The sequence below is a fragment of the Oryza glaberrima genome, chromosome 4, assembly GCF_000147395.1.
Source record: "Oryza glaberrima chromosome 4, OglaRS2, whole genome shotgun sequence".
Lineage (NCBI taxonomy): Eukaryota > Viridiplantae > Streptophyta > Magnoliopsida > Poales > Poaceae > Oryza > Oryza glaberrima.
In genome coordinates, this window is record NC_068329.1 from 17,199,930 (window position 1) to 17,222,758 (window position 22,829).

The following is a 22,829-nucleotide window of genomic DNA, read 5'->3' on the forward strand; positions in this document are numbered from 1 at the left end:
CGATCTTCCGACCTAATTTATTTGATTAATGGATCAACAACCAAACCCCCATTTTCTGAAAAAGGAGAGTGGTCTTATTCAAATTCAAAGCGCTTCGTAATCTTCAACCAGTTCTGTGCTTCAATATAATTTCCTGGAGTAAGCGCTATAGCTTGTTTCCAATACTCAGCAGCTTGATCAAACCAAGCTTCTGCAATTTCTGAATCACCCTATAGAATGGCCTGTTCTCCCCGGTCGGAATAGGTAGTTCCTTCCCCTAGAACCGTACTTGAGAGTTTCCTACCTCATATGGCTCAGAAATTGCTATCTTAATTTCCCTTGTCTTAACTGAATTCGATTTCTCAAAAATCGATCCAATTTCTTCTTGGGTTATGCAGAAGAAGTTAATTACCTAAGTTTCAAACCCTAAATTTTGATCAATAATCAGTTTGATCTTTTCTCCCACCTGCAGAAAAATGAAGCATAGATAGACCTATATCCTTCGTCCAAATTTTCTGAAAGGTAACTATCTCGGTTTCATATATGAAATTTCTATAGAATCCTTGAAAAAGACTTTTTCCCCATAAGCAAGAAAAAAGAACTTACTATCTTTGGGATCTGATACTACACCGCTGCTTAATCCCTTAGTGGATCGGCTCTATTACATAAGCGGATTCCTAAATTTTGCCCCATATCATGGGATAAGTAAGCAGTTTTTTTTAGTTGTATCAACCCAGTCAGTCACTAATTGATCTTTACGGTGCTTTCTCTATCAATTTGAGAACTCTATCCATAGAGTAGTATAGGCCATACTTTCTTTCTTCCTATTTTGATTCTCGTGAAGTGTCCTTTCTTCCTACAGCTGATAGGGCAAAATCGTTGTTTTGACAATCCCTGTGTAGAAAGCCCCCTTTTCTAGTAAATACTAGAAAATTTGATCCTTTCTTATTTTTCTTTCTATAGTGGAGATAGTCGCACGTAATGACAGATCACGGCCATATTATTAAAAGCTTGTGGTAAGAAGGGGTTTCAATCTAGTGCCCGGAAATAATATTCCAAAGCCTTTGTATGCTCTCCATTGCTTGTGTGTATAAGGCCTATGTTATAGAGTATATAACTTCGATCATAGGGATCAATTTCTAGTCGCGTAGCTTCATAATAATTTTGCAAAGCTTCCGCATAATTTCCTTCGGATTGAGCCAACATCCGTTACGGTTGTTCGTTCTATTCAAAAAATCTCCGTTCCAAAACCGTACATGAGGTTTTCACCTCATACGGCTCCTCCCTTCTGTACATAGTACTAAGCGAAAAAATCTAGAGAATAAAAATAGAATTAGTTCCATCTCATTATGGACCGAAAGGGGCTGGTATTTTTCCAAGAAATCTCTAGCCAACCTTCCCACAAGAGGTTTTTCTTAACACCAATGAATTCTATTAATGCTAGAGGAAAACGATAGCTCCAAGAATTTCTTTGTTCTCAATGCCTCCTATTTAGAGGAATTAGCCACTTCAACGATCTTTGATGGTTATAGGGGTATCCAAAGTACAAACTTGATGGTTGTTTGTTATCCCAACCATTCTTCCCAGCCCTGATACCAATCAGGAAAGAGTTAATTTCTAACAAAGTTTTTCTCTTGTTGATTCCTATTTCTAGGTGTAGTGCTTTTATCCCCTATGCTACCTATTAGTACTAGTAGAGTAGGATTAGCCTGTAATACAGAACCTATCCTGTAGGTGTAACCTTTCGCTCAATACTAAAATCTACAATTGAAGCATCCGAGGCCGCGTCAGTCGAGGATACACGACAGAAGGAGTTGTTAGTTCACCTCACCTTCCCTAAGCGTGGGTTTCCCTTACTAATTTGGTTTTCTCTCCGCGAATCCCCGCTCTTTCTCGTAAAACCGGGGTGTAGGTAGGGCTAAAAAAACAAAAAAAAGAGTCAAATCGCACCATCTCTATAATAAGTAAATGCCCTTTTTTCCCCGGAGGTTGTCGGAATTGTTCGCAATAAAATATTGGCTACAATTGAGAAGGTCTTATCAATGAAATTTCCATTTATACGGGATCTAGGCATAATTCCCAACCCATTCTATCATTCTATATAGAATTCTTTTCATTCCTTCACAAAATAACATAAAAAAAAACAAATCCATTCAATTCTTATAAATCGATCCCTATGCTCCAAATGGATAAGAGAGGTATTTCTGCTCAGCCCAAATTCTCTCTTTTTCCTTCTGTTTGAACAAGAAGAGATAGAAAATATTTGACTAAGATTGGATTTCATTCCACTTTCCTATTTCTTTTCTCAACAACAACTTCTCTCATCAACTATTTCGCATTTTCAAAGTCATTAATCGTCCCATACCCTATTTTCTATTTGATTGTATGGGGTAGGATACCTTATGCAAACAGAATTCTAGGGTTCCTTTTTTATCGAATAAGAAGAATTCTTCCATTCTCTTTTTCTTTGGTTTGGGGAAAACCCAAACTAAAACTTTTCGAGGGAGCGGAATTCCTAGTAAAAAAATCCTAGACCCGTCCACTTAGATGAAAAGGAATTTTTCTATCTAATAGAACAATGGAACTCTTGCGCGGTTGTGGTTGTACCTGTACTGCAGGAATAGGAAAACTCGCTATTCACTCAGTTTTTTTTCCATAATAAGATTATGGAGGAGAGATGGCTGAGCGGTTCAAGGCGTAGCATTGGAACTGCTATGTAGACTTTTGTTTACCGAGGGTTCGAATCCCTCTCTTTCCAATGATTACAATGTATCAAATCAAATGACAATTTATTCCAGCAATAATACAATACCTTTATTTAATAGAAATTCTCTATACCAAATTACTATGGTATGTAAAATACACATAAAGGAAAGAACAAAAAACAAAAAGGAATCCTAGGGTTAATCCATTTCTGTTAGGTGAATGGGAAAATACAAATTAAGAGCCTTAGGTCGATTTAGTTCGGGGAAAGGGGAAGAAAATTCTATGAACCTTTCCGTTTTTCCTTAAGTTCAAGTTTGACGAGAGTAATATTCTACAACTAACAACTCATTTATTTTGAGACCGACCCACTTCCTATCCAGGATTTTTTTTACTAGTCCTTTATATTGCAATGTGTCAATCGTCAAATGCTTTGGCAATTTTCCCAGGTCGGATGAAGCAATAGAATTTTGAACCAGACGTTTTGATCTTTGGTTATCCTTCGTAGTAATAATATCTTGGGGTTTGCAACGAAAACTTGGTATATCGACTATACGACCATTAACTAAAATATGTCTATGGTTAACTAATTGCCGGGCCTCGGGAATGGTTGAAGCCATACCTAATCGAAAAAGGATATTATCCAAACGCATTTCAAGTAATTGTAGTAAAACCAAAACCTGACCTGTTGAACTTTTTGCTTTTCCAGCTATATGTACATATCTAAGTAATTGTCGTTCTGTCAGACCATAATGAAAACGCAATTTCTGTTTTTCTTGAAGACGAATACGATATTGTTCTTTTTTCCCAGAATGGAATTTCTTTTTTCAGATTACTTCCGGATTTAGGTGTTTTTCTAGTGAGTCCTGGTAAAGCTCCCAGACGGTGTATTTTTTTAAAACAAGGTCCTCGATAACGGGACATGAAGACTCCTTTTTTTTATTGAAATTTCATTTTACACAATTAATTTCATTGTATTTATATTACAGAATACATCGAAATTAAAACTGAATTAAAGTAAAGGATAAACATAGTAAAATCTACTAAAAGTACCACAAAAAAATGGAATTTCATCAACATCTGAACTTTTGTATATATATTATTTATTTTATTGTTTTGTATATAGCAAAATTGTAGGGTAGAACGACATAATAGATCCTGGCTTCTCCATTTAATTCGGAGAAAAAGAGGTATTTTTGTTCATGGAACATTGATAGAGAAAAAAGCCGACTATCGGATTTGAACCGATGACCCTCGCATTACAAATGCGATGGTCTAACCTCTGAGCTAAGTGGGCTTACATAACAGACATAATGTAACAAATAGAAATATGTATAGTATAGGAAATCCGTAAAATGTCAGATCTTAATTATTAATCTTAGCTATTAACTAGTTCGAAATTGGAAGTTCTACTTAGAAAAAAATACTAGAACTTCATAAAATAAAGTTAGATAGATTTTTTTGAACTTTCTTTTTTCTCTAATTCGCAAATCTATTTTTCTAATAGAATCTATTCCAATTTCTATATTGCAACTTTATTCCAAATCCATCTTTATTCGCTTGCACATGTAGCATAGACACATCGTAGTAGGCAAACTAATACGGCTTGAGGCAGTCAAAGAGACGGTGACCCACCGTCTCGGCAGCTTCCGCCGCCGTCGCGCTCGCCGTCGGTGACCCGACTGTGGTCGACGGCCCGCCGGTCGGTGTCAGGCACTGCGCCGGCACTCTCGGGCTCTCCCGGGGCTCCGGCGCCGGCGGAGACACGCCGGCGAGCGCCTGCTCCATCTGCAGCTGCTTCCTCTGCTCCCTCCTCACCTCGTTGCGCTTGTTCACGTAGTCCTCGTGGATGAACACCTCCATCCTCTCCCAGAACTCTACCAAAACTAACTACTACAAAGTACAAACTAACCTCGAAACCGAAAGAAACTTCACATTAGATCGACAGTACTTGACACAAACTCAGATGAAGAAGTGAGAGTTACACTGAAGAAAACTGCATGTTTATATGGGTGTCAAAGAGAGGAGGAGGTCGCCATCATCGGTCGCTTTAACCTTTAGAGCAAGTTTATAGCTTACTACTAGTTCCAAATCATCTATAGCCAATGTAATAGTCAATTTATACAATAGTTACTTACTATACTATTAATACATGGTCCCACCTGTCATACACACATTACGTCTTGGAGTCCGTGCTGCAACTAGCTACAGATTTATAGCCCGCTGCTCTTCTCTCTCTTCCTTTATCTCTTTAAAATATGTTTATAGCTGGCTTATAGCCTACTATTATACACCATTTTTACAAAGCGCAGCCTGCTATTAGTCTATGCCAACGCTGCAAAAAAAAAAAAAGCCTGTATTATTATGGCATGGCCGAATTGCTTCATGCTTGGTGGAGAAATGGTTAAAAGAGAGGACTTCACAATGCCAATTCCTATGGCCATTCCTTGGTCTTTTGTGTTATAGAATGCTTGCTGTCCTTTGTCTGTTGCTCCTGTGATGGTGTGGTTTTAGGTTTAATTAAGACATCGTTGTCATGAGTGATGTGTTAAAACTCAGGGATTCGTGGTGTACATGGGTAGGTGAATAGGACAAACGGTGTGTTCCAGGTTGGACCAACCTATAGCTCTCCCGGTCACTATCCCTGCAAAAGAAAACAGGTAGCTGCTTGCTTGCGGCGACATGGAATTGGTGGATCAGGATTCAGGAATCACAAAATTGATACCAGAGATCTGTGAAATTTGTTATGTGTGATGTGACCAAGATTCATCATCCACCACATGATATCTTCTTCAGATTGCCACATGGCCTTCTTCAGATTTGGTATGCTACTTGATTGGTAGTACTTGCAACTTTGCAAATCCTCCATTTGTTCTGGGAGTGGCCTTTCCATGGATCATCTCCACATATCTATAATATCTTCAGATTAATAACAAGAGAAAACAGGCAATCCCACACCATGGCTCATACTTGGATTGCTAACAGTTTTTTTTTTAAAAAAAACAAGGAACAATTATAACAACATGAGCTAATTTCAGACTATTCCATTCTGCTCTTCTGATTGTAATGCCACAGAAGAGCATCAGTGTTTAAGTCATGTGCAAAATTATGACAAACAAATTTGCCGTCCACCTTTTGATCTAACAAAAGGGCTGGTCACTCCCAAAACTCCAGATGGATATATACACATCATTTCGTTTATTAACTATCACACGAGATTCCTAAAACACATTCATATGCGAACATCCGCAAAACTTTTTACCAGTTGATAAGCTTGTTGCATGAATTCTGCATCTTCAGAGTGAAGTTGACGCTGTCATTGTCCTTTGAGCATTTCCAAGGATGATAACAATGACGGTAACATCATCGTGGTACTTTCTCCTGCTCCCAACAGGTATCCTCATCAATTCTTCAGCTGTTAAAGCTGGCACAACATAGGAAGAACAAAAGGTGAAGAGTTAGTTAAGTCCCTGATATCAACATAACTCCAAAAATGGAGCAATGATGCTAATTATGCAAAATATAAAAATCATCAAAGGTGTAATTTCTTTCAAAAGAGATTATTAACTGTCCCTGCATCTACAAGATACTATAGAGCTTAATTAATTAAGTCTAAGGGTGTAATAATATGGAATATGCATTTCAGCGCAAAAGAATCTTAATGCTAACTATTTCATATTTTAATACTAAAATTATAAAACTGATAATATATTTCGGATGATACCTGCTTCCTTCGCTGCTTTAAGTAAAAGTTGCTCAATGAGATACTTTGCAGGATCACCAATTGGATTATCATGCATAAATTGATAAACCAACTGAACAACTTCGTCATTGCTGAAGAAATCAAATAAGCCATCACTACCAAGCACAACAAACAAATCATCCTCTGTGACTTTATGACTAACTGTGTGAGGATTTGTGTACACATAAGGCGGGCTGCACAAATTACGAACTCGGAGAATTCCCATGAGTGCATCGTTCAACTTCTTCTGCAAATTGACATGTAAAGCATGTGTATTAGTAAAATCATAAGAACAGAGATGCATTAATGCTCTTTCTTCCCAAACAAAATTATAGTACGTTACCTGTTTTAGATAGCCAACTCCAAAAGCACGAGTAACCTTCAGCTTCCCCTTTATTTTGTTACCCATCACAACTGATGGCTCATTAGGATGATCAGCTAAAAGTTTTTGGTACTCCAATGGATTTTCAAGTGAGTGGATCTCAGTCAATTGAACAGCCTTCAATTTATCCATTCCTGAAGACGGCACTGAAGCAAGCACAGCTCTACTATCCCCAAGATTTAAGATGCACAAATCTGTTCCATGTAGAAGCACAACCAGAACACAAGACCCAACTGATACTAAATCTGGTCTATCGTCCATCTCTTGTTCAACCATGCATAAAAAGTCATTTTCAGCTTGCTCAACAGCAGTAGTGAGGCACTTAAGCACACCAGCTCGAAATGTTTCAGAAAATTTCACGTCTTCATTTTCTGCAAATCTCATGGCCAGTGTTAACTCACTTTTAACACCATTAAGAGAGCCCTCTGGTGAACCATATAGACCATTTTCTTGTTTAATCCGGCACTCTAACAAATATAGGTAATATACTATATTATCATATAAAGTTACTGCCAAAAAGTCAGCTGCATCTCGTCCATTAAATCCATCATATATTCCACAAATCAACCATCCATTCTTCTCAGAGCACACAGCTTGGACTCTATCCTCTCCAGCAGCTCCACCAGCCATTTTTATCTCTGTACTTGTCAGAAAATTGGATGAGACAGTAGTTGGGGCACTGGACCTCCAGATATTTTTACTGATTTCAAATATAGAGCTCTCAGTTGATACAGGGCTGCCTTGTGAGGTGGATAACAAGTCCAATCTTGACATTGATGGGGATGAAACAATTTTTCTGAAAGAATTAGGAGAGTCTAGTTCTGGTAAAATTTCTTCCCCGATAAGACCCTTGCAAATGTTTGTATTGGCCAGCGTGAAATTGGCACTAATCGCAGCACCAGACAAACAAGTGAAGGATCCATTTTGTGATGTCATCATGGTATTAGTTTCAAGCCTCTTGTTGGGAGAGATGTCATACTCATCAGTGTCTAGAGAAAAACACTGATAAGAATTACAATGGTATCCAAAGCTGACGTTGAGATTGCTATAACTCCTGACAAGCATGTCTTCTTCCTCAGAACTGATGCTGTGATCATTGGAGCTCTTATCAAACAGTTCCTCATCCACCATCTTTTTCAACAGAAGTATAACACCGATTGTAGTGTATATTGCTGTCAAACTATGCTTTGAAGGTTTAAATGCTACTTAAAGCCCATGCCAAATACAGGTCCTTTTATACTTAAATGGAAACGCAAACCAGACCTGCAATTTTAACACAAAGCATTATTTATATAAGTACGGTCTGAGCATGGTTGAACTGTAGAGAATAAAGACGGCAGAGCGTTGCCAAACAAAGAAATATTTCATCAAAATTTATAGTTTCTTTAGAGTACCCTATAATGGATATGAGCCATCCATTACTTTTGATCTAATGGATCAGATTCAATTATACAGGGGTAAAGTTAGAATTGGTCGAATGACTTCTTCCATAATGTATTCTAGCTTTCTAGTCCAACGTGATAGAGTTGCGTACAGGAGGTGTAATTGATAGGTATGTGAACAAGATTGCTTCTCGAATCTTTGATGAATAACATGGTTTCCGTCAACTGCCCCTGAGCATAATACTATTAGTCCTTAGTTTGACTATCCTTCCATCCAAAATATAAGCAGGGAAGGAATCGATGAGACGCCCCAGTAGTTTGACATTTGCAACTGGTAATATTATCCCCTAAATTTTTACATGACTGCAACAACAATTTTAGATTAATTATACAAGACTGTACCTTGTTAAATATAGACGGCATCATTTTATACATATCAGAATTTTATTTTCATAAGCTAACAAACATGGCAGGCACAGTTTGCAAAGTTCTTGAAAAATGAGGACACAACCCACATAACATAAATTTCAATGAGATCTACTCTTAAAATTTTCTTGTATCCCACCACCAAATCAATCAAGAACTTCATCAGGAAACAGAAACTAAGGAACCACATACGGCAACAGAACTCGAGCGGAGGGATTAGCGACAGATTAGGCCGGTAGCAACAACCTGAAGTAAGAAGGGGTTGCTTCTGTTCAAGGAGTGATCCCGCATACGACAGGGCCAGGCAGGTCGATGAACTTCACCACAGCGGCTATGACCAGTGTTCCCACAGAAACTAACCTTCTTGGCGTTCACCTACACACAACACCCCCCGAACAACACAGATAAGAGAAGAAAGAAGAAACAGATAGAAGAGAATCAACAAGAAGGAACATGCGCACAGCGCAGACGATACGATTACTCACAGATGCATCCATCAAGTTCAGAGCGATGGGAATCGGGCCAGTTGACGCAGCCCCTCCTTTCCCCCCATCCCTGAAAACCCCAACCCCAACCAGCGAAGGAAAAAAAAAAAAACAAGACTAAATTTTTACCCAAAAAGCTCCCTTCTTTCTTTAGCCGCCCGCCGACCTGCGCAGCGCACAACACGGATCAACAAGAAGCAGCACGCGAAATAGGGAAGATCACTAGAACAGGTCGCGCACCCCCTGCAACAGAACGCAAAAACCAGACGAAACCTGAGCGCGATTCGCTTACCTCAAAAAAAAACCCGGTTCGTTTTTTTCTCTTCTCGGTTGCAAACTGCAGATATCAGCTCGCGGGCCAAAGAACAAGGAAGAGCAGAAGCTGAGAGGCGGAGGAGGAGGAGGAGAAGGAAGTGGCGGGTAGATGGAGACGGGACGGGTGTGGAGTGGAGAATGGGAGAAATTGAGAGGAAGGTGTGGGCTTGCGGGGAATATATCGAGGAGGTGGTGGCTCAGCTCAGCTGGTCTGGTGGAAGAGAGAGAGAGAGAGAGAGAGAGAGGGAAGCAACAGATTCATTCTCCCCTTCTCTCCTCTTTTTTCTATTTTCGCGGACCGGATAGGCTTAGAATCTAACCGCGTCGCTCGCTCTCCACATCGGAGTGATAGTTAACCATCGCAGCGATACAGGAGGATTGGGGCGCGGCGGCGGCGGATGAGGAGAGATCGCGTTCTCCTTTTTACTTTTTTTTTTCACTTTAACCTTGGGGTGAAAATTTACGTGGGTACTCAGTTGATAGGTGGGTTCGCTATATTTATCCTTTTAAGGGTGTATATGTACTTTTTTTTTTGTTATTATAGGATCCATAATACAAAACTCCAGTTGATATGATAATACAAATTAAATATCGTAAGAGCTGACACGTAGATTATCAGTTCTAAAATATAAAATATACTAAGAAAGTAAGAAGTGGTTTTTATTGTAGGTAGTGTGGTTTTTGTGTAGTATTATCCTATATGGCAGGTTGAGATTACTAGTACGAGTGTCTCCATTGTACGTGCCCTAAAGTAGCTTCCTTTTTTTGGTTTTTTTCAGTTATAAAAAACACACCACCAGTTATGATAAGGAAGATACATGACTCATTTATCAACAATTTGCATGAGAAGATCAGGTCAGATGACGAGAAGTTGCAATTGTGACACCTAAGTACCTAACTAGAGGTGGAGGTACGTATGTGTTCAAGCCTCGATGGGTGCATGACAACTAGGAATAGAACAAACATAAGCTAGATTGATCTAAGATAGATTTTCTATTGGTTCTTATGTGCTTTTCCCCCCTCTGGTTAAATAATACTCCCTCCGTACTCGTAAAGGAAGTCGTTTAGGACAGCGACACGGTCTCCAAAACACAACTTTGACTTCTTTTTTCTATAAAAATATTTATTGAAAAGTGATATATGTATACTTTTATGAAAGTATTTTTCAAGACAAATCTATTCGTATAATTTTTATATTTTCAAACTCAACAACTCGAGAGTTATTCATGATATATTTTCCCAAAGTTTGACTTAAACATTGTCCTAAACGACTTCTTTTATGAGTATGGAGGGAGTAGTACCTAAGCAAGTGAGTTAGGATTCAAAACTCGATTTGTTTGGCATATGTGACTAGTCACCAGGATTCACCAAACAATTTTAGGTGGGGTTATCGCTACCCCCACCGTAAGATGGTTATCACGGTAACCGTGCGGTTACCGTGAGGGTTAACATGGTTTCAAAAACTTGCCCCTTGCCTCTTGCTACACGTTTATGCAAACCCTGCTAGCCACTTGCCCCTTCCAGTCGATGGGGGTTGATGGTGTCACCACGATCAATAACCTTAAGATTAACAAAAATGTATTGTTCATGTTGAGCTTAAACCATCTCTAATAAATTTGTACCTAAAAAGTGGTCGAAAACCTAACTTTTTGTAGATTTATGCTAAATGTCAAACGCATTAACACTGTAGATACGCGGGGGCCTCTATATTGAGCTGATGTGGTACTATATGAATCTAGAGCATTTAGAATAGTCCACTTAGTCCACTATGGATTATTGACCAAGCAATTATTCTTATTCATGTATGAGGAGATCGATATAATACATTCACATCTCTATCTATTTAGTAGAAATATAGATAAATATATTTATTATTATTTCTTCATGTTTAGGATTTAACACGGTTTCCGAAATACATTGAAATGTTTAGCGATAAATATTATAATACCATTTTTCACGTAGGAAATATCAATATATATTTTGGCATGTATTAATATTTAATAGTACTTTAAGGCCTGCTCGGCCCTTCTAAAAAGTTGCATCCAATTTTAAATTTTGCTACAATTTAGGGTTTATTTATTCTAGCCTTATTTTCACGATTGCTAAGAAGAAGACCTATAAAACAAGACTATTCACGAAAATTACATTTAAAAAATGTTCTTTTTATGAAAAAAGCAGCACCAAGCGGTGCTTACTTTCATAGTATTTGAGGGGAGTAGCTCGCATAAACCGATAAACATCTCTGTTTCTTAAGTTAGAGTAAGGATAATAGTATAGTTTACTTTCTACTATTAGTTCATTTTAAAGCCAACATATATAATAGATTAGATATAAGATTGGCTATATTTTTTTTCTCTTCTCTCTATCTCTCACTTATGCATTTAATGTATTTGTCTTGGAGCTTGTGATAAGCTAGCTCTTGCATGAGAACCCACACATTTAATTTTTCACTATCTCTGCTTTATCTAAGGTTATAGTAAACTTATAGCTCACTACTATACTTGCTCACTTACTACCATGTTACTGTCATCATTAGCTATTCCACCTGTTCCAATCGGCAGCAACCAACTATTGAAATGGGACTGTCCTTTCTTTGTTTCGCCCCATGTAATTAACTACGAGTCTGTGGCCACAGCCGATCAGCCAATGGCACCAGTCCGTGTCACAAACCTTCGCTTTCTTAAAGGGAAATTATAGGATAAGCATCAATGCATGGCCGCTGCAGAATTTAGTATATTGGTGAGATGTGGCGAGCAGCAGATGCGATGAACTAACCGGAGTGAGCTCGAATCACGAGAGGCATCGAAAACGATCCCCACGAATATCAGACGGCCATGGCGATCGACAGCCACATATGCTGATGTTAGGTAGTTCTACAGTACTCTCCTATGATAGTTGGCCATTCATTATTATATTTGTTTTGGGTTGTTTGTATGGATCAGAATAGATGATCGCTGACGAAAATGCAGATTGTTTTTGGTACTAGTAGCGTGCTGACCTCGTGGTCTCTCATGCCGTACGAACTGGAGTAGTACTGTAGAGGATTAGCCTGCAGACTTGCGGGTGTCATCTGTGATCTATCTACTCAAACAGCATGTGAGCCGTCTGATATAAAAAAAAAAGGAGGAAACTGTGATGTTAGCACGAGTTCATATACATATATACATATAGTACTCCCATGTACTCCCTCCGTCCCATAATATAGCAATAAATTGGGTAGGTGCAACAAATCCTAGCATAATAAATATGAACAGACCATCTGTACATATTCATTGTACTAGGATATATCACATCCACCCAAAATTCTTTATATTATAGGACGGAGAGAGTATATGGTCCCTCAGCTATAGCATAAGTTCAGTTTTTCTAGTTTCAAATGTGAATTGTTGAGACTGGGATAAAATCACATCAACACATTAATTTTTCAAAACTGGATAAAGTCAAACCTTTTGATGGTGATTCGTGGTGGTTCGAGGTTTTTTTTTTCATTTCATCTTGCTTGTTGAATCATCTTGTAAGATCGCTGCAAAGTAATTTTTGTAAGCATTACTAGCTACTCCCTCCGTTTCAAAATATAAAGGATTTTGGACGGATAGAACACTTTTTATTACTATGAATCTGGACATGGAGCACATCTAAATTCGTAGTATTATAAAGTATCATATCCATTCAAAGTCTCTTATATTTTTTGATGGAGGGAGTATGTGACAACACTTTCACCAAAGTACTCCGAATCTGTGATAATTGAAGGGGTGTATTTTGTCAACTTTTTCTCAGCAAACAGAAAACATTTGAAATCACTGTCCTGTACAGTTATGACAAAGCTAGAGCATGGTTTGTTTGTTTGTTTGTAATTTCTGCACAACAGTCATGTCCAGAACTAGAACAGGGCATAATATAATGCAAATAACGAAAATTAGGAATAAATAAGTGATGAACGAAATGCATAATAGTTACATCCGATTATCATTCAATAACATGATCAAGAATATAGAATTATACTACTATTAAATAGTAGTAGAATTCTTATTTGACCTTATTAATTAAGGGCATACAATTAAAGTGCTCCAGTTCATTTTTTATATATACTAAATTGATGATCCATTAAAAGAATTGAAAATGATGAATCATATATGTGTGAGAGGGATAGTTTTGTTTGGCAAAGAAAACTAGCAAGGTGGTCGTGCAGATCGTGTGGCTAACATTTTCTCATATAATGGTAAGTATGTTTTTTTCACACGTAATTGCGAAAGAAAAAAATATTGCAAGTGGTAATATAGTTTTGTGTTCTGCCACAACTTGAGAAAACTTTTACATCTGTTACTCTGATTAGCAGGGTAATTCCTAATTTCCTATGCACACAAAGTAAACATGATGACTCTGTTTAGTATTTTCTTAACATTATAAAAACATGATGGTATATTTTCTGCTCTCCTTTCCTCCATCTTCCTCTCCCATTTTATTTCTCAATAAAAGTAAATCATGTCTCGAGAAAGAAAAATGGAAGAAAAAAAGAAAAAATGTCTAAAATTCTAAAATGACTTATATTTAGAAAAGGGTGAATAGCTAATTTAGTCCCTCAAGTTTTACCGAAGGCTCAATTTGATTCTTCAGGTTTCATTTTGTCCACATAGGTACTCTAAGTATTTTTTTTGGATCAAAATCATCCTTGGGTCCACTTAATATGCCATATGGCTATTTCTAGTCAACAATTCTGTTAGAAAATATCCCTTTTGCCTTTAATTTGCATACAACACTAGAAAAAAGAAAACCAAAATGAATAAACAACATTGCATATATACTTCCCATTATTTCAACATGTGCACATGAAACTTGAGCCTAATGGCTATCATATACACTTGCAAGTACATAATTTATTTTTGTTTGACATAAATTGCTATGAATTATCTATAAAAAGAATTCATTGCATGCAATTTTTTCTCTTATATATGTGAATGAGGGGGTATAACTGTCATTTATTTTGGTTATGTGGGTTCAAGGATAAATTTGAATTAAAACAAAAACTTAGAGTACTAATATGGATAGATTGAAACATTAAAAACTAAACCGATTCTTACATGAAATTTGGATGACCACTTTAGCTATTCACCCTTTAGAAAATATCTCTGAAGGCTAAATGTTTTCAAAATGGAGGGAGTATTGTTGAGTGTTTATAGGCAGTGCATATAATGTTTTGTCATTAGGTGACGTGGATAGAATTAAGTACTTTAAGACAGCTGGAGATAGTCGTATTTGTACTTGTACATGTCCTGAGCAATTCGTCGTGACACATGCATATACAAATTAAATCGTGATCGTCAGGTTGACCTAGCTGATCATTACCTACATTGTGCATGCAACTGTCACAAATTATTGATCAACACCAAGTCATAATTTGAAAGCGATCCAGGGTGTGGGGCCTGTGGGGGGCTTGAAGGCCATTATGAATTCAATCGGCCAATAATTCTTGGCGTCATTAGCAAAACAATTTAGCATTTTTCAATCCTTTTTTATTACAAGACTTACAAATATACTAGATCTGCATAATGTCTTTTTCATCGCGCCTACGTCATTGCAAGAAATTCACCGGGCCCAAACTTTGTAGTTGTATTAAAGTTTGTTTCAAATTATACTGTCAGCTTCAGCATAGCTCATACATGTATTTAGAAAATAAAGGAAGGATGGGTGGAATTGGCAACACTACCAACTCAAGGATTCTATATCAAAAGTTTAAAAACACAAGGATTCCTAGTTAATGCTGAAGGTTTGTTTGGTTATAGGGGACTGGGATAAGATGTGACTTATAATATTTAGAGTAAATTACACTTTGGTCCACCTTTTATTACCTAAGTTTCATTTTGAAGTACCACCTATAAATCTATCTTTTCAATTTGAACCAGGTAAATTTACCATTGTTGTGGTTTGGACTATCATAAATAACTTTTCTCGTCATATCTAACTTCCCTTTCGGCAAACATATGAACCATACATAGAGGAGTTCGCCCGTACACTAGCGTTGATGTGTTTAATGTCGTTGATTGTACCAAAAAAAAATCGTTCGTGGTGGTCCAAATCGCAACAATGGCAAGTTTATCCGGTTCAAAGTGAAAAGATATGTTTAAGGGTGGTCCAAAGTGAAACTTAGGTAATAAAATATAGCCCAAAGCATAATACACTCTAATATTTAATTAAACCTTGGCATAATTAAACATTGCATATCGATTAGTATCAGCTAGTAAGGTGAAAAGAAACATCTCAGTGTTCTCCATTAAGGGCTAAAAATTACCGAGTTAATTAATTGGATCAAAAGAGAGAGATCCGAGTGTTTAATAGAGTGTGCTGAAATTATATGGTATAGCCTAATCGATTGGAAATGTATCAGAGTTGTACGGTAACTATAATACAACTTGCTTAATTCAGTTATAAATATTTGGCGCCCACGACAAATTTGTCAAACTTGAAAATTTTGACCATTAATTTTCTGTTAAATGAGTTTATAAAATGTAAGGTTTATGATAGCATTCATCAAAGCTAATCTATGCATATCTCTCTTTTTTTTTCAAAAAAGAACTAATCATTTCAGAAATTTATAGTAAAATTTGAAGAGTTTAACAAAGATCTGGTTCCAGTCATCGAATATTTTAACCGGAGGGAGTACTTCCAAATAGGCACGCAAGTGTGGATGTTAAAACAAATGAGCTGAACACAGCATGCCTATCCTCAATGCAAAACCATGTCCTGAACAGCACCCAAGAAATTTTACTGCTACTAGATTGAGAATTAATCTTGCTCCCCCTCAAACAACCGCGCGTGATATATCCACAAAACGCACAAGAGAATCAATATATCTCGTCAGATACAAAATTACCCGATATCACGATCACGATGATGTAAAGATCACTCCTATCCTAACAAAAAGTTATAAATAGCCTATCGGGAAAATATCTTGTGAAAATGATCGAAGTGTTAAAAACTCTAGTTTTGTGTACATATAAAATACATTCTCACTAAATCTCAAGTACGAACCCAACTTTATTTGAGAGAAGCAAAAATGAAAGATTTCAGATGAACAGTGTTAGGTTACTATTCACCCAAAATTTATAGTTGAGTTTGAACTTGAGATTCTATTAGAATATATTTCTTATCTACTCCTATCTCTATTAAACTTTTTTTTTATGAATTTAGAGCAAAATTATTATTCCTGAATGAACAAGTTACACGAGCCGATGTATCTACGGACAGAAACGGCACTGATTTATAGTGCAGAATTATATTTGCATTGCCCGCGGCCGATACATCGGCATCGACCTCACCAATGCATCACGGCACAAGGACAGTGCATTGCACCTGCCCGGCCAGTTGCTAGTGCGCGCTTGCAGAAAACCCTTTAATTTTCATCCTAGATTGCAGTCGCGTTTCCTTTTCTGATCGAAGAGGAATATATATATATATATATATCGAACAATTTGGCTGCAGCCATATTGACATTGACAGGGACACTAGCCTAGCTAGCTATAGGTTTAACGACCGATATATACATATCGACAGCGAGAGCGACGTCGTCTCTTCTCCCTCCCAAATCGCTCGCCGTCGCTTTCGCGGCCTAGTTAGTTAATAATTAATTAATCTCTCGTATGCAGTATATGCGTACGTAGGATGAACCTTCTCGATTCGTGCGTATGCGTTGGATCTGCATCGATCGATCGGTGATGCATTATTGGGTGACATATTTAATGGCATATTAATTTTATATATGTGTACGTTTGTATATAGATATAAAACAAAAATGAACACGAAAGAGAGAGAGGGGGAGAACTGGAGAACCTTGTGCGGCTGCGCCGCGGCTACCCGACTTGCCAAAGGAAGAAGACAACCGCGGCGGCGACGACGTCACAGAGAGAGAGAGAGAGAGAGAGAGAGAGAGAGAGAGAGAGAGCTGCAGATTTGATTAATTAACCAGCCGGCGAATTGAAATGAGAAGAATCAAAAATTGGGGCGGCACAAACAAAAGATATGGGACTTGTGGCCCGTAGAATCCGTGTGAAATTTGCAAGGATCTAAACGGAGGAATGGGGGTGGGGAGCTAGGGATCTTGTGGATCTGGACAACATGTGTTGCACAGCAGTACACGTTGTCTGTACGAACTTCACAGGAATTTCAGTATTGCCGTTCTTTTCTTTTTATTTATTTTTGGAAGCTACTCTGATCATGGTGCTGGTAGGGTGTTTCTTTTCTTTCTTTTTTGGAGGATGGTTGTGTTTTTTTTTTCCATGTTGAACCTACCGTCATAATGTGTACTGTTACATGATACTCACTCCGTTCTAAATTAAGTTTGAACTTATTTTTAGGATAGATGTAGTATGTGAGCTTATCATTTGAAATGTGTAATAGAAAAAACACACACACACAAATTAAAGGTACTCCTGTCGACGTTTGATGTCTCAACTACGGTATTTGGACAGTATGGGGATCGTTGGTGCTAGGATATACGCGAGACTGAGGTAAAAGAGATGGAGACGAGGATTTTTATACAGGTTCGGGCCCCTGAGCTGTCAGGTAATAGCCCTACATCCTGTTGGCCGAAGCCGGTATTGCTCTTATTCATGATAATCACACCAGTACAATATGTGGGGTAGCCTATCTAACTGTTGTCGACATGGCGGTCTGACGATCTGACTCGTAGTCGACAACAGGGTAGCCTTCCTCCTCGAATCCGTGCCCGGCGAGATCAGAGATAGCGCTTTCGTCTCTCCTAACAGTATCCGGAGACACCGTAGAGTACTAGCCGTGCTTATCCCTGAAGTCGACATCCGGCGGCGTGTCTTGGCGTATGTAGGCTTCTATGTCGATTGTGTTAGGTGTTGATCCTCCATGGTGGGTCTTGTATTTATACCCATAGGTGTCCCCTTGTCCAAGTAGAACTAGGGAAACCAATATGGATACAATCCGAGTAGTCCTTGTCGTTTCCATGTAGAACTCTGGTTGTCTTTCCTTATCCGGAACTCCCTCGAGGTCAGTTTCCGTATAAGACATGGTATGTGGTGGATCCTACCGAGATTTAGTCAACTACTATTAGGTATATGGTATCCATAACCCTGACAGTAGCCCCCGACTTCGATGCAAATGAACGAGTTCATATTCTCAACCGCAGACTTCGGAGGAACTGTTATCGAGCTCATGTGACCGTTCTCGGTGAGTTTAGAGATAACGTTAGACTTCCTTTATCAGCCTCGTGCGGGCACCGAAAGGGTTTGTCTAAGTCAATCTCTGATGTCGACCGAGAAAGTACAGAACGTACGACTAAGTCTCCCGTCTTGCTGTAATCGAGAATTTGGATTGAAGTCAAGAAATTTTATCTCGATGGGTACACCATTTCTTCATTCCATATTCCTTGTCGAGATCCAGCAACCATTCTTGAGCGATCGAGAAGGCGTAGAGTCTGCGACGGAGCCTTGTCAACATTGGTCGTACTCGCCTTAGTCGATCTTGGTATAGAACCATAGAGACATGGAGTCTTCCACAATGTCGAATAGAATTTTCCTGAAATCAATACTCAGAAAAGAATATCAAATAGAAAGAGCCCCCGAGCGAATGCTCAAAGGGTAACATGTTATAATATATATGGTAAATTGAAAATGAATTAAATTTACCGACCAATGTTTTGTGTATGAGCGTCTTCTCTCTTACCGACTTCGATCAGTCAGTTTGTAGAGTCATACACTCTCCCTAGCCCCCAGCCTTGTCGTCGGAGAATCGTTCTCGGAGGATAAGGCTGTTGGACCCTTGACCTGCCTTGGTTGAACAAGCACTGATCCTAGCCCCCAGCCATGAAGTTGGAAAGTTAATTTCCGATTACACGGCTTGGTTAATACGCACGGCGAGAACTCTTACATGACCAGATCTTACATGGTCTTTCGTCTCTACAGGATCCGACAAGGCCTTATCGGCTCTGGGCGTCCCCAGCCGAAGATCCCTTAGGTTCCTCGGAGGCCTTGTCAAGACGGCGTAAAGGGACAGTAGGATAGGTTTCAACGCTAGGTGTCGTTGTGGTAAGGGATCTCTGGGTAAAACACTTGCCGATATTGTGTACCTGCTATCAACTTTGTTGAAGTAGAGGTAGTAGGAGAAATCGCTACACCGCTGGTCGAGGACCAGGTAGTAGTCGTAACTCGACCACTTGAAGTGGAAATAGTGGGAGAAACGCTACATCGCTGGTCGAGGACCAGGCAGTAGTCGTAACTCGACCACTTGAAGTGGAAATAGTGGGAGAAACGCTACATCGCTGGTCGAGGACCAGGCAGTAGTCGTAACTCGACCACTTGAAGTGGAAGTAGTGGGAGAGACGCTACATCGCTGGTCGAGGACCAGGCAGTAGTCGTAACTCGACCACTTAAAGTGGAAGTAGTGGGAGAAACGCTACATCGCTGGTCGAGGACCAGCCAGTAGTCGTAACTCGACCACTTAAAGTGGAAGTAGTGGGACATCGCTGGTCAAGGACCAGGCAGTAGTCGTAACTCGACCACTTAAAGTGAGGCGAGAGAGATCACTACGTTTTACTGGTTCGAGAACCAGGAGTAGGAGTCTCTTAATCACCTATAGGGGCGCTAAAGTTGGTTTATTACATGTGCATATCATGTGGCCAGCATGACTCACATACCCAACTTATAGCATATCCGGATGTCCGCTCGCAATCATATCGGGTGATCAAGCCGACGGCGTTTGCGAGGAATTATCCGTTAACAACCTTTTCTCGAGTTGTCCAGTGATGGCCGGTGCTATGAGATAGGTCGTCGGTCTTCCTTAGTAGGTTGGGTGCGATAACTCCGCATTTGTCGAGAATGTTCTCGATAATGGAGTGTACTCGACCACAACCTACTCGAGTGCTCAGTTGTTCCTGAAAATTATTTTCTAGAAGGCAAGACATATAGCAGAGGATATCGAGTATGTACTCAAAAACTGCATGGATCTTCTAGTATCATCAGGATATAACGAGCAAATGTAAATGTCAGGGATTATGTAAACCGTAAGGAAGCATGATTTATACGGAAGAAAATAGAGCGAGCCCCCAGCATTAAACCGTAGTCGATTTAACATCGGGGACACTCGCGCAACAGATATTGTATAAAAAACATGCTCTAGGTAAACGTAATAAATTATAGATCTGACAATATTGTATAGACTGGAAAAATAGGTACGGTAAATTGCATATAAATTATTGCATACCTGTGTAGATATATGCCGGATATATCTACGGAATTAGTAGATCAATTTAAAAAATCAATCCACTAATTACCTGTGTTAATGTTGTGACGACCTCGTGTGGTCAAAGCATATGCAACAGCACTGTACGTACCAATATATATGCACACGCGTACATGCATGTCCGGGTAGACATGTATGTGTATTGTATGCATAGGTGTTAGGCTCTGTACAGGGACATCTGATACGCCTCCTGACGTCAGGACGTCGGCCGGTTGGTGACGTGGCAACGCACGAGTGGGCAGGAAATTTGGCCATAGCTTCCTGTTATCTCGTCTGTCGTCATGGTCGGTTGCGATCTGCTGCTTCTACCCAAGATAACCGAGTCTGATACGAGTCAACAAAGACCCTGATATCGGACTCGATGCCGTCGTCGGCGAATATCCACTCGAGGTAGTCGATCTGGCCGAGGCTTCATGATGGATAACATCAAAACGCCGTTCTCCGCGTCGGTGACGTCTTCAAAGCTTGGTCGATCTCGAGAGATCGAATTATTGATGACGATGGTTCCGATCTCGTCGGAAGATGTACTTGGATAGGTTGGATCTCCCCACAGCCGAAGTCGTCGAGTAGCTTGTTGTCGGAGAGTCCATCTCTTAAACCCAACTCGTCGAAATCCTGAAGCACCAAAATCCCCCTACCTGGCGCGCCACTGTCGACGTTTGATGTCTCGACTACGGTATTTGGACAGTATGGGGATCATTGGTGCTAGGATATACGCGAGACTGAGGTAAAAGAGATGGAGACGAGGATTTTTATACAGGTTCGGGCCCCTGAGCTGTCAGGTAATAGCCCTACATCCTGTTGGCCGAAGCCGGTATTGCTCTTATTCATGATAATCACACCAGTACAATATGTGGGGTAGCCTATATAACTGTTGTCGACATGGCGGTCTGACGATCTGACTCGTAGTCGACAACAGGGTAGCCTTCCTCCTCGAATCCGTGCCCGGCGAGATCAGAGATAGCGCTTTCGTCTCTCCTAACAGTATCCGGAGACACCGTAGAGTACTAGCCGTGCTTATCCCTGAAGTCGACATCCGGCGGCGTGTCTTGGCGTATGTAGGCTTCTATGTCGATTGTGTTAGGTGTTGATCCTCCATGGTGGGTCTTGTATTTATACCCATAGGTGTCCCCTTGTCCAAGTAGAACTAGGGAAACCAATATGGATACAATCCGAATAGTTCTTGTCGTTTTCATGTAGAACTCTGGTTGTCTTTCCTTATCCGGAACTCCCTCGAGGTCAGTTTTCGTATAAGACATGGTATGTGGTGGATCCTGCCGAGATTTAGTCAACTACTATTAGGTATGTGGTATCCATAACCCTGACAACTCCCTCCATTCAAAATATACCGATCAAAATCACTTATATCTTAGGACGGAGGGAGTACTATAATAGACCACCTAATACTACGAATTAAAAAATGAGAGTTTTGCTATGTTTTGAGACGGGGTAGTATGGTTTTTCAATACTACATGAATTGAAAACAAAGAAATCTGAAAGAGATGTTCCTTATTTACACCTCAAGGAAAAATGAACCATATATCTTATGAAATTGATGATAAGAATGCAATCATGTGAAAATTTTCTACCATTTTCCTATAATCAAATGGGAATATAGGGTAAAATCCGAAAGTTGAATCCTCCAAATATCTTTTGCAAGCCCTCCATTTTAATGGGACCCTTAATGTTTAACTGTATAAAAGAATGTGAAAAATTCAGAGATCTGGTTAGTCCTGCATATATAGCTCCTAGCATTAACGTGTGTTTCTCTAAACAAGTTATGAACTCCTATATATTGCACATTCCTATTGAATTAAGCACCCATATATGACATCACGGAAGTTGCGTCGAAAAATAGTCAACTTTGTTGTGATCTTACTTATTACTGCAAGTTGCTTTATGTTAATCTGTAAATGATGATCGATACTGCCATCAAAGATGATTCACCAATGCTGTAATGCAAGCTAATGTAAAAATTTTCAACCAAATAGAAACGATGTTGATAATGACCAATGATGCAACTGGCGAGATGTTCTCTGTGGACTAGTGGGCTGTGAGGGTATGGTGTTGATTTTATTTTATTATTTTTTTAATGGAATGAGGGTATTGTATTTGCTTTCATTTATCAAATATCTAGTATATGTCAGTATGTC

General features: G+C 39.1%; 1 protein-coding gene and 2 non-coding genes across 4 annotated transcripts; 1 reads left to right on the forward strand and 2 right to left on the reverse strand.

Moving 5' to 3' along the window:
* Positions 1 to 2,650: 2,650 nt before the first annotated feature.
* Positions 2,651 to 2,737, forward strand: TRNAS-GGA (transfer RNA serine (anticodon GGA)). Its single transcript has one exon. It is a non-coding gene; the product is annotated as a tRNA-Ser (tRNA).
* A 1,169-nt stretch (positions 2,738 to 3,906) lies between these two features.
* TRNAT-UGU (transfer RNA threonine (anticodon UGU)) lies at positions 3,907 to 3,979 on the reverse strand. The gene has a single exon. It is a non-coding gene; the product is annotated as a tRNA-Thr (tRNA).
* Positions 3,980 to 5,695: 1,716 nt separating this feature from the next.
* LOC127772307 (probable protein phosphatase 2C 39) lies at positions 5,696 to 9,669 on the reverse strand. 2 transcript variants are annotated; one of them, XM_052298336.1, is made up of 6 exons: positions 9,392 to 9,669; positions 9,100 to 9,265; positions 8,861 to 8,989; positions 6,768 to 8,069; positions 6,407 to 6,671; positions 5,696 to 6,106 (listed from the first exon to the last, which is right to left on the reverse strand). In XM_052298336.1, the coding sequence occupies exons 4-6, from the start codon at positions 7,935 to 7,937 to the stop codon at positions 5,979 to 5,981; spliced, it is 1,563 nt and encodes a 520-aa protein (XP_052154296.1). In that variant the 5' UTR covers positions 7,938 to 8,069; positions 8,861 to 8,989; positions 9,100 to 9,265; positions 9,392 to 9,669; the 3' UTR covers positions 5,696 to 5,978. The 2 variants fall into 2 exon arrangements, with proteins under 2 accessions (XP_052154296.1, XP_052154297.1); XM_052298337.1 differs by having other exon boundaries at positions 8,858 to 8,989.
* Positions 9,670 to 22,829: the final 13,160 nt, after the last annotated feature.

Excerpts from the sequence above, each read along its gene's own strand:
- LOC127772307 (XM_052298336.1), bottom strand. The coding sequence starts at position 7,937 with ATGGTGGATGAGGAACTGTTTGATAAGAGCTCCAATGATCACAGCATC. Across the intron at positions 6,672-6,767 it reads GAGTTGGCTATCTAAAACAG|AAGAAGTTGAACGATGCACT; the intron begins GTAACGTACTAT and ends GTCAATTTGCAG. Across the intron at positions 6,107-6,406 it reads TAAAGCAGCGAAGGAAGCAG|CTTTAACAGCTGAAGAATTG; the intron begins GTATCATCCGAA and ends ATGTTGTGCCAG.